Raw genomic sequence first — 12,936 nt, 5'->3', positions numbered from 1 at the left:
AGAGACTTTAGGTACCACGTGAGACCGCATGGAAGTGGAAAAGATGGCCACATAAATATACGGGAACCTCAAATTTGTATGTAATGTATTTATAATGTAAAATGTATATATAATATGCATTGTAACTTATAACTTATTATGTATTTACACACAGGATAGCAAAACAGATTAACATTCGGAAAATTTATCATTTAACAAATTAATCACTTATTCATCACTAAATGGAATATTAATTTTTTTTAAAAGCTCTAACTGATAAAATGTTACCCTTTCTTCGTATAATCGAATCTAAAACTAAGAAATGAGAAACGGAACGGAGAAACGCTAGATTTTTTTAATAGGCTTCATAAATTTAGCTCTTTAAAGTTCGGACTGGCAGAGACCCGGTTGCAAATCCCAGCAGCGGTCAAACGTCACCGCACTATTTACATCCAAATACTATGTACGACTTAGGAGAGATCCACGTACTCACCAATTTGAGCTGGAAATAGCAAGAGGTCCGAGATTATTGTCGCTATTTGGTAGCCATGTGTGGTTTAATCGCCTTTCCCAGCAATAGCATTATGCTCAACTTTTTTTGTGGTTTCGATCCCATTCACTGCATTAATTGTTTTCATGAATGTTATTTTTCATGTACGTATTTTGCATTTCATTGCTTAATTAACTATTATTTAAAATAGTCACAAATTCATTTGCATGAGAGTATTAGCAGCAAATGTAGTACTTCGATACGTATTCTAAAAATGTCACTTTACTTAAATTACGCCAGAATCGAAACATTGCTTTAAACGTTCACCTTCCCGCTAATAAAACGAAAAAACCTTTCTCGGATATGGCAGCCTGCCTATCCTTGCAGAAACCCGAGAAAAGTTTATGCATGCGCATAAAGCCTTACTATATTGTTGATAGATCCATCAAAGGCATTGTAAAATTTGTATTCCGTTATTATTATTATTTTATTTTATGAAAACTCATTGCACGCCTTTTACAAAAGATTTACAGGATCAACACTATCGTATATTGTGAGCAATGAATCATGGTAAATGTTCCGTAGGGAAATATCCATAAGGAAGATTAAGTGCTCCAAGCCTGATTTATAAAGCAACTACTTTAGAAAAATCCTTTTTGAGAATAAAATTGATTCTCTTCGTAATAAATTATGCTTAACGTAAGTAGTTATCCGATTTTAGGCCCAAATTGTGAAATTGTAGGTTTAAACTGTTATTTTTATTTTGCTTTCGGTAAATACCCCTAATCTGATTGCATCAACTTTTGACACATAAAAATGATCATACAAGTTTTCAAGTACTTCATTTTAAAAATTAATTCTGCAAAACATTGAAGGTGAAACTCTGAGCTTGATAGTTCAAAATTACTCCGAATGACCGATCTAGAGACGAGGAAACTTCGTCTTTTCAAAGATTTGAAAGAGACAGACAGAAACTGTTGGAAAAAATAATTACGCATCGTATCAAAGTCCCTACAATTACACTTCGTAGATAGAATCTTGTGCTTTCCCGGCTAATGCTGTCATTGAAGGTATCTTGATTTCCCCCCGAGCAAAAACATCTATGAAATATTTCTATAGCTGACGAATCGAAGCGTCTCGTGGGTGAACTAGGTGACCTTCACAACGTTTGACACGAAATTAGCGAAATTTTAAAAATGGTTCTTTATGTCGATGTTTTTAAGAAGTCACCGTTGTATTCTGCTTCCTTCACAAAAATATAAGGTCATAAATTTACCGTAAGAAGTACGGCGGTCAGTTTATGAAGAAAGAGTTATTTTTAGCTGTTAGAACAAAGAAAAGCTTAATTTAGTAATGGATTAAATATCAATTTGTTAAATTATAAATTTCCTTATTATATTATAAATAAAACACTATTATTCTTGGTCATTTTTTTCATTTTTTGTTGCTGAAAATAATTGCTTAATTGGATAGTTTTTTTAGGTGGCAATGATAACTCAGATTTTTTCTCAAGGGTGCCAAAATTTCAACTTTGAGGGAAAGAACAACAGGAAAGCGCCTAATAGAATATTTGTGCACATTTTAAACTGACTTAGGCCAATTACTACCTACGAGTTCTCTGTCAACGTAACTCTTTTCAACCTAGTTAATTGTAATTTAAAGCGACACCGTATTTTGAAGCTTACATCCATTTCGTAAACTTCATGATTTGATTTTTTGCGACACATACAGAAATTTTTCAAGTAATATGTTCTTAATACAGAAGTTGTCACAGAGCTGCTATGGTGTCTCGCGGTGGAAGGAATATAAAACTATACCGAGATCACGAAAATACAGTAAAACACCTCTTATTTGGGATATAGCGTAAAATCAATGGTTTGTGCATCAAAATAGATGCATCAGTAGACTTTCTACTGGAAGAAACATACAATCTCTATTTTTCATCAAAATGGGTGAATGTGGTACCTGCTACGTGTAGGAAGAATATCCATACCCAGTCGACGGCTTCTATTTCTATGATAGCATTATGACTATGAAAACGTTTCCTGAGTTAAGTCTTCAAGTCAATATTGCAATACAAATTATGTCAATATTTCAATTCAATTTTGATCGTAGCACAATCCCTAGCGTGTGCTACCGCCAAGCTGCTGCAAAACCCCGATTTACTGCCAAAACCCGATTTTCTATTTTACACCTGCAAATTAGTGAATCACTGAAAGTTTACTTTATATAGGTTCATATGCACTGACGTGCACGGGCATTGTGAAATTGAATTCATGGAACTAGAATGGAATGATAGCAACGTCAATGAAAACTTTTTTAAAGTAAGAATAATACTTCGGAGTCAAGATATTACTCACAAGGAACATTGAATCTACCTATGGCGAGGAGTTAGGAGTGGAGGGGAAATATTTAGTCGCGGAAGTATGTGGTGCGGGCCGTACTTCAGCAGCGCCACGATGCCGGACAGCGCTCTGGAGGATCGAACGGATTGCGGGGCACCATGTCTCATAAACGGTTAGATATAAGTCAAATCAAATGAAATTTGGACCCAAAAGTGCCGGAGTTTTTCATCGGAGGGAAATATTTCAGGCCCAAGGAATCCGATATCGGGTCCTTAGTATTTACAGCCCTTAGGGCACGGGTTCCCATTATTTTAAAGTAAACTTTTTTACATGCATATAAACGTCATTATGAGGCTAGGAAACAATAAGTTTTCCAAATTCTGAAAAATTAGGGCCTACGTAATACCGACACTCTGAAAAATGTTTACTACTTTTTGAATAGTCGACTAAAAATAGCCGACTCTATGCTTTCATAAATATCACTGAAACTGCTGAGATGCTATGGAGTGAAGGATATGAGTACTCCACGTGGACGCTGAAAAAAATCATATTTGGACGATTTAAAAAACGACGACTTTTTCGTAAGAAAGTGCAGCCGTTGAGCTGCCCCGTTCACAAAAACAACACACTCCGAGGCGCTGAAGCAGCAGACAATTTTGGAGCTATCGTTCACTTTGCCTTGCGAGAACATGAACTGTGAGTAAATAGGATGAAGAGAGTTCAAGAAGAAGTTGTGGAGATAGAAGATAATTGATCAGGTGAAACGAATGGAGGAAAAGGCAAAGGGATAGTCAATATATGGTGGGAGGGGGAAGAAAACTGCCAGAAGGGAGAGAAGAACGTGGTGGAGGGCATGGGCGCAGTTGGGAATCAAGGCAAGGGGAGGAGTTAAGGCGCAACTAATACTGGGGGTCTGGAGGGTATGGAATACCCACCAGAGTAAGCAGAAGGTGCGGGGGCTATCCCCCAGAATTTTTTAGATAAATTGTCCAAAATGATGATTTTTACGGCTTTCTGAGGGATATTTTATTAATCCGTACACAATTATGTAAGTAATATTTTTCCGATTAAGTAAAATGGATTAAACTTAAATATTCCTCTGAGAACTGGGGGCGGGGGGTTCCCCCCAAGAAACCCCCTCGCTGCGCCACTAGTGGAGGGTGAGTGTGGAGAGGGTACTTCGGGTAGAGGGGAAGCTGAAAACCGTCATAGACGAAGGAAGTGGGGTAAGCGAGGAATGAAGAGAACTCAAGTTCATTGATATAGAGAGGAATTATAGGCACTGAACCAAAATCAAGACAGAAATTCAATATAGGGAGAGGACAAGCACAGGGGGATAAGTGAAATGCTGAATGATGTGAGAATGAATATTTCCGCGGTATGCGATGAAGTTCTTCATTTCTGGTTAAAACCGCGTCCGTTGCTGTGGCAATTTAAACAGTTTCGTCGGCAGTCATCGTCGGCCTGAAGACGCTTGCCCCAGTGACAGCGAAACTGTTGCTATCGCCCCAGCAACCTTCGTAGTATTAACCGGAAATATTGAGTGAAAACCTGACTTAAGAAGTGGACCGTCATCATCATCACTGCTCAACAATCCTAGGATTGGTTTGACGCAGCTCTCCACTCAAATCTCCTATCAGCTAATATTTTCACTTTTACGTATTTCATGTCATTATATAAATTGAGTGGAGTATCTGCGACTCCTCGGGACGATAATGTGATGGTTTCCCCTTGCATTCCACATCGCAGTACTACAGCCGTTAAAGTAAATGTTACCACGCCTGTAGTGAAATATGTGTCGCTGTACCGACCAGTATGGTCTCCACCTTCGCACATGTGAAGAAGAGCTGCTGCCCTCTCCCCCGGGTGATGAGAGGCATAATTATTGGCGGCCCCCAGACGCCAAGCCACGGTATCTTCACAGGTTTCGGTATCATTCAAATGGTCTACCTTACCCAAGGGTAGCCCAACACCCCCTCAGAACACCGCCGCTTTTTGTCCGCGACTGCTTATTCGACGAGAGAACTCGCTTATCTCGCAGCTAACCTCTATATCTAAAGCTCTACCCACCATCCACAACCCGGTGGACGCACTCGGTGGCTTTAAGCTCAGCCGCGAGAAGTGGACCATAAAAATATAAAATGGCGTATACTCACGTGTACTGGTCCGGGGGTAAAGATGGCGCTCCGTGCGCCGCGGTAGTTGCTGCTACCTGGTGGTGGTACTGGTGGTGAGCGTGGGGTTCGATGGTTATCTCCCGGGCGACGATGCCGAAGAGGATATATGATGGGGTGCAGAGGAGCGGCGGGAGCAGCACGGAGATGGCAAGGGCGACGGAGCAGCGTCGCCGGGAGCAGAGGATGCGGGCCCGCTCCGGCGGCAGGCGAAGGGCGAGGTAACGCCACACGGCCAGCGTCAGTGTCAGGCAGATGGACACAGTGTGCATCACCTGGGTAATGCGTGAGGGGGACGGGAATTGAAACTTTGGGAGAAGATGGAGCGATTTTATATTCTCATACAAATTTGCGGTATACTAGCCTTCGGGTGGTATTTGGTGAGAACCATGGATAAATTACATAAAAAAGAGAGAAATATTTTGAAAAATAAGTGTCCTTTAGAAAAACGACCAGTTTTGTGATTCTCTCTGAACGAAATATTAGGTGGTTTTTAGTGAAAGAAATACATTTTGGATAACTCAATCGATTTATTTAAACAGTGAAAATTCAATAAACTTACCGAAACTCTACTGTCTAAACTGAATGTTACGAAAGTTTTTATATATCGTGTCGCATTGTTATTGTTTCCCAGAAGGGCATAATATCACTTCGTGTTTTATGGGTATATCAATTGAATATTCAATGCTAAATTATTTGTTCAAGCTTCGCTCTATCATCTAGTATTATTAAAAACCCTTGTCGGAAATAGTGATTGGTGAAGTGCACAAAGCTTTTTAGGTTATTTCCCCTTCCAAACTCAGCTTTTAAGCCTTAACCCTTTCCAACCAAGAGCTGTTTCTGGGAGAAATCACATTTCAAGATTTTTGACTTTGAAAACTTGAACATTTTAAACTCAATGATAATTATCCTGGCAGCCAAATAGTTCGTCATTAAAGTCTACACTACAAAATGATATTTAGTTTAGATATCTCCTAAATAGAGCGGCAAGTTTAAACATTTTTGATGTTGCTTAGAAGCAACAATGGGTTATAAAGGGTCAATACCACAATACTTTCCCATCCGAAAAGGCTTTCAAGAATCTAGAATTTCTAATTGGTCGAATTTCCACATGAAAATAAGACGAAATTGCATTATAAGTGATTTGGAACTACGGTCCACGCTGTTTGAATTATGGAAATGTGGTCCGGCAGGCATATTATATAGCCTCGTCCAATATTCGGATTTATTAACAAGAATAAGGAAAGATCAGGATGTTAAGACGAAGTTTTGATTGGGATTTATAACCCTGAGGAAACATAAATAAATTATATGTGTGAAGAGACGATGGTTGTTGACCTCTAAAAAGTAGCTAGAATGGAATGTGCGAGCTTCATAGCAATTACAGAAGCTGATTGAATGATGCAGACTTTCATCATGACGGTCTTATCCCGATAGAGAGCGTAAAAAACTGTAACTTCAAATTAAATTTCATATTTATAATTAATAAACACTGTATTGGTTCTAAAATAAATTTACTTAGTGGAAATGAATTATTTTACGTTTTCATCCTGCAACTGATATTTACTCAGTATAAGTTTTTATTGAATTTTCCGTCATCCTTACTACCTTTTTAAGCAATTAAGCGAAAATTCAATCAGTTCATATGAATAATAGAACTCGAATTGCGACTTAACAATAAAAACACAAAAAAATGTTGTTATGTTTTCATTTAAGAACTATGTTTGAGCGAGGGAGGGATACAACGATTTCATTCACCGCTGGTGTATAAGTGCAAAATATATAAATGGCTGTTGAGGAAAATATTCAAGCTTTGATCGCAGATGTAGAGAAATGGTATGGCAAAAGGACCGGGCTTTAATTACTTTTCAAAGCAAAGAAGAAATCCAACCTTAACTCAGTAGAAGTAGCTATAAAATAACTGAATGAGGTCATGCCTGTGATTAAATGACAATAAGTAGATTTCTGAACAGATGTTTCCACTAATGAGGCTCAAACAACACAATGGCATCCCAGGAACTTGATTTCTTGAAAGGAAATGAGAACAATAGATGTTGTGCAAGGTTAGAAGAAAATAAATAGAGACAGAAAATTGTGCGGGAAATTCAGAGAATGCGGAAAATACTTGGACTAGAAAGGGAGTATGGAGGGGAAGATGAAGAAAGGGAGTAGGGAGGGGAAGATGAAGAAAGGGAGTAGGGGGAGGAAGAAGAAGGAGAGGTATTGAAAGACGTGAGGGAAAAGCAATGGGACACTTCGGATGAGCGCATTCATTCAGAAGGAAGCGACGGGAGAAATAAGAGGTCGGTGGGACTATTCAAATGGATCGATCACGAGATCGAGGCAAAAAAATGAGAAATCTCACAAAAACATTCACATCTCCGGCAGGTAATACAATAACAAAGGTTTTGAAAATGCTTGAGTGCTTGAGCGATAAACTTTAAGAGTTGAGTGATGAAGATAAAAATTACCTTCCTAAGGCGTATAGAAATTACAGTGATATAACCATGAAAAATCAGTTGTTACGATTTGTATGGAAAACCATGATACATCTTCCAAATTTTAAAAGATATTTAATGCACAGAGCTTCGAAAATCACGTTCTTTTGTTGATGAGGGGTAAAGTAAGTGTAGATGCCTCAGTTCGGGAGAAAAATATTTAATGCCTATTGTCTCACAAGCATATGAAAATGGAATTATTGGAGACGGATGGGATTGAAGCCAGAGGGGGTTCAATACTTCCTGTTACAAAATAAATTGATTAGCAAGGAAATAAAAAATACCTGTGATAGCGAAGGAATTTTCAGACTTTTTTCAATATTACTTCGTATTAAATTAGCTATCGAATTTCCACATTTTATCCTGATATCCCATTTTCCTTGCATACCCTACATATCGTTCAGAGAGGTATTCTCGAGCCCAATATTCGCCGCGGCGGCGTCCGCCTCCTACGCTGAATTTCTCAGGACTTTTCTTTTCTTCATCAACATGAAATCAAATCCCTCTATTTACTTTCAATTTCTATCGGAATGAAATAGATTATTAGAGAGATATTTTAGATAATTATTTTCAGTAAATAAGATTTATTTTTGAAACTTCGAGCTTGATATGACTTTCTATCATATAAAGAATCGTTCACTTGAAAAATTCAGCTCATATGAAAAAATAAAACAATTGTTGCAAAAAATCTCGGAGTCACACGTTTGGTCCCACTTACGTTAGAATTCGTTCTATTTACACTATAATAATGGAGTACTTACAATTCAATTATAAATAAAATGTTAAAGGGAATAAGCTGCTGATTGATGATAACCAAACAGTCCAGAAAGGCACTCAATTGAAGGGATCAAAGTTTCCTTTGGGCGTGGAACGCATGATGGTCCCACATATTTACCGTTGCTTTGTTGCCAAGGGTTAATAAATTGGTGCGTGAAAGTAAGCGGCGGATACTGAGCGCGATGAATGAAAAGATATTTCTTGGAACATAATGAAGGCAATGCGAGAAAAGTGGGAAATAAGGAAAATCAATAGCTATATCGTCAAAAATAGTTTCGAAAATTTGAATTATATTTTACAAATGTTAACACTATGTTTACCCTAACTTTGTAAAATATTGCATCAATTATTTTCTCTCAACTTAATGTCTTGAATATGAGTCACCTTTCATCTTCCTTATTGATCGAAGTATGGAGTATACTGCGACGAGCCCGACGCGGGGGGCCGGCGTTACGCCAGTTTTGAGCTTAACTCAAAAAATATTTTTCTTCCACAGATGAAATGTTAACCCTACCAATTTTTTAAAATATTTATATGAGGGTTGCATCAAAAATATATAAAAAATGAAAAGAATCAATGGAGATGCTAGTTTAGCAAAAAATATTGATCGAAAACCTGGTCGAATTAGGGTGGAATGACTCACTTCCATTCAGTGCTCCAATTTCCTTGGTGGCATGGGAGTAGTTTGCGTAAGGGATAGCCACCCCCCGCTCTATAATTATTTTACAGTGCGGTAACTATCATTCGATATAAATAGGATTTATTGAATATGATTCCGTCAAACGCTCAAGTGCATTTTACCGGAATGAAACATTCATATCGTTGTGTACTCTGGGGTTGACCAACATCCTGCTAATAAAAGATACAGTATCCGGCGTGATTGGTGGAAATATTTGATATTCAGCTTAAGGTGACTAAATGCCTTGCAGTTTTCGACGTAGTGATGTTAATAAGCAAGTAAAAATAGTAGTTACTCATCCTTTGACTTGCTACTCACCTGCGAGAAATGTGTGTGGAAAAGGACGAAGGCCGCGCCTGCGAACGGGAACTTCCTCTCGACCATGGCTGCCTCCTCGGCCGGCGTCAACGGCGGAGACCCCGCCGCGTCCCGACCACCCCCAGAACCTACAGGCAAGGAGTAAAGAGATTTCAGCTATAATAGTCGAGAAACTTAACCTCATGCATTTCAGACCTCTTTTACATTTGAGATGGTGGGACTCGGTGCTTAATATCGACCGGATTTTACTCGCCGGAACGGCTTTTCAGCACCTCTCAGAGAAAATTGGGTCTTGACATCGGTTATTTTATACTAAGTTAAAAACAATTCATAGTTGTAACTTTTATTACAATTTTAAAACAATAGGAAGTTTTAAGGGGGGCTTATATTTGAAAATCGCGTGGATTATCGGGCGCTGGTATACGTTCCGGTGCCAAAAGGTTTTTAAATTAAGCACTGGTGGGATTGGCAGACACTACCTTTGCCTGACCAGAAACTAGAAGAATAAAATAGGTTATTTGAAACCTGCCTCAAGTATAATAATGATTTTTACATTGATTTTTATAAAAAAGTAGTCTCTAACACAATTCGGGATATTTAATTTAAATTTTTAGGGTAGTTGAAAAAACATCCTTTTGGTGCTAGATGTGGAATCAAAAATATGCGTGACTATAATCTAAACTATGCGTGAATATACAAAAATCATTTTTAATTTTGCATGCTATGAGCCACGGTTTAATAACAGAAAGAGCTAGCCATCTTTTTGCTAACGATACTTAAGATAGTGAATTCGTAACATATGAGTAATGCTGAAGCTAAAAAAAAAGCAATAACTCGCAAATTTTATAACTGCAGCAATGAAGAGGGTGGGATGAGAACCAAACAGTCCAGAAAGGCACTCAATCGAAGAGATCAAAGTTTCCTTTGGGCGTGGAACGCATGATGGTCCCACATATTTACCGTTGCTTTGTTGCCAAGGGTTGATGAATTGGTGCGTATAGTAAGTGTTGGATACTGAGCGCGATGAATGAAAAGATATTTCTTGGAACATAATGAAGGGTATGCGAGGAAAGTGGGGCGGCAGGCTAAAATAAGGAAAATCAATAGCTATATCAAATAGATGCATTTGGAACCATTTTACATACTAACACGATATTTTTGCCTCCTAAAGTGGGGATATGCTGCATTTTCCAAGTTTCTCTTTTCGCGTTGCAACGTGCCCATTTACTTTGCACCAATTTCATCTTAGCTTTAGCTAAGATGAAGACAACTAAGTTGTACAACACTGAAAATGCAGTATTCTATGTCAAAGAGTCGTACAAGCCTTTGAAGAAATTAGTTGACAGGGATCTTTGTCCGCCGGATATGACTTGGAGTTATGGAACACATTGTATCTTCGGCCAAAATTAGGTCATTGTTGGGCCCAAATTTTCATCACCATTCATCCGCTTCCAAGGTAAACTTCGCCTTGCACACACAAACCCCTGCTCTAATAGCCTAAGTTGCACACCACCTCAAACTGTAGTTTGCCAACAACTCTTACGTATAATCAGCAACTTTGAGTCGATGAAAACGAACAGAATAAGCACACTTCTTTCGAGGTTGTTTATTGAATCACGTGCTGGCTGAAAGACAAAAGTCTGCCGATTGTCAAACTTGAGCTTAAAATGTAGAGGTAGAGGACAAAAGCCATAAAATTATGTCACGGAGCAGGTGATCTATCATGAATATTTTATTTGCTCTTGAAGAGTGTGGTAAACTATTGGGAAGCAATACCGGGGGTAAAAGCGAGGATTAGCATTTTAGTAATTACAATCAGAGTACAGTATGGCAGTATATCATAAAAAAATCGGTTTCACGTGAATACCTTTTCCAAGAAGGAGTATGGAAGAACGTAGACGGGTTCATGCATAAAAATTACTTCTAATAATTAATTTTAATGATAATTGCAATTAATTAAAAAAAATTTATTTTCTACAAACCATTTATATCTCTACATCCATGGTTTTGACGTGAGGGAGTCTATCTCAGGTGCATAATACATATACTAAAATTTTAAATATTAAAATTTTAAATTATTATTTAAATTTTAAATTTTAATGATAACTTTCCCTAGCATTTACTGGACAACGGTCATCACAGTAATTTTTTCCCTGCGCAAAAAAATGAAGAGGGTCCTAGATTCTCTTGAGCAGCTTTAAATTTTAGAAAGCGTCAGTAAATATTGTGAAATAATAAATTACCTATTGCATGCCTTCCGTTCCCGTCTCCTCAATCTTTCCCTATTTCATGAATCTCTCACCACCACACCCTATCTTTCCTACCACCATCAACCGCTTAATCCTTTCTAACCGCCCGGCCCGGGGGTGGTTTTCGCAGAAGGCAAAATTTCCATCTAGACTTCATACCACCGCAGCCCTCTCACTCAACCCAGAACCTCTCCAACCCGAACTCCCCCGTAATTGTTTCTAAATAAGTAAACCATATTCTGCATCATGCACCTGATGATGACACCCTGACGTCGAAACCATGCGCGTGAGTAATAAATTTCTGGGAAAGAAAGTTTAAAACTATTCAAGGTAATCTCTTATTTCCACAATTTGACGGCTGAAACTAAACTAAGTTTTCCAATGCCATTTTTCGTAATATCAGGATTAAGTAATCAGGATTCAGAGGAATAACAATTTTTATATTCTTGATTTTTTAATGACACTAATGAATTCTAAGCGCCACAGTGCTGCACATTGAATATACTCAACTAAGACCCATTAGTAGACTCCCACATGGAATTTTTCATAGCTGCCAATGTGTAAAACCAAAGCAAGGTATTGTAATGAATAATATCCTCATTTAACAAGATAGCGTTTTTAAAATGCTGAATAGCGCAGTGGAAGATGCTGAGCACAAAATTATAAAGGTCCCTCTTCTTAAATAAAATGCAAGAATCCCAATTTTATGCAAGGCTAGGGAAAATTTATCCCAATTCAGGACGAGAAGGGAAAATATGACTCGTACACGTCAAGTTCATTTTTCGTGCTTTATTAGTAGCTTAATACTTAGCTATCGTCATTAAATTTTATGCATATAGTATCATGCAAACCCCTGAAATATCGGCCTTCATCTAAAAATTTGAAAATTTTATCTCAATATTTCCACGGATATAAATTTTTTATGCCCGAGGTACAGGGAAATGTCGAAAAGGGGTTACCTTATATACCATGAAAATTTTAAGGTGATGGCGAATGTTTTTGAGGAATAATAACCCTGGAAATAAAAAAGTATGATAGTAAGATCGGGAGTCCATTCTTTTAGGGAGAGACAAAGGGGAGAAATGCAGGTTCGTCACTCGGGCTGGAGTCGCAGAAAGTCGCTCAGTGAGGCGGAAAAATCCCTTGAATGATTTTGAGGGAAACAGAACTCAAAATATCCTAGGGAACTCTAAAATATTCTAGAGAACGATTACTCCTCATTTTAATGCTCGTTAAATTTCCGTCGCGTAAAATCCCAATGGTAAGAGCCTCTCAAAGTCTCCGTTTTACTTCGGAGGGGGTCAGGCAGTTATAGTACTGTCATGTTTTTCCTTCCTTACCCAGCAGGATCCACCCACTCTCTACCGCAGTGTGACTCCCGAACTGGAGACAAAGCTTGGAGACAAAAGTCATAGAAAGATCAATGA

General features: G+C 38.2%; 1 protein-coding gene across 1 annotated transcript in view; it reads right to left on the bottom strand.

Moving 5' to 3' along the window:
- The window catches only part of LOC124166836, a 603,633-nt gene that overhangs the window by 90,794 nt on the left and 499,903 nt on the right, over positions 1-12,936 (bottom strand). The window contains exons 9-10 of the mRNA XM_046544536.1: positions 9,261-9,388; positions 4,971-5,263 (exon numbers count right to left, since the gene is read on the bottom strand). Coding sequence (XP_046400492.1) covers positions 4,971-5,263; positions 9,261-9,388 — 421 coding nt within the window. The remainder of the gene's footprint in view (positions 1-4,970; positions 5,264-9,260; positions 9,389-12,936) is intronic.

Source organism: Ischnura elegans, chromosome 1 (assembly GCF_921293095.1).
Source record: "Ischnura elegans chromosome 1, ioIscEleg1.1, whole genome shotgun sequence".
NCBI classification, from domain to species: Eukaryota; Metazoa; Arthropoda; class Insecta; order Odonata; family Coenagrionidae; genus Ischnura; species Ischnura elegans.
This window is presented reverse-complemented; position numbering and strand designations above follow the sequence as displayed.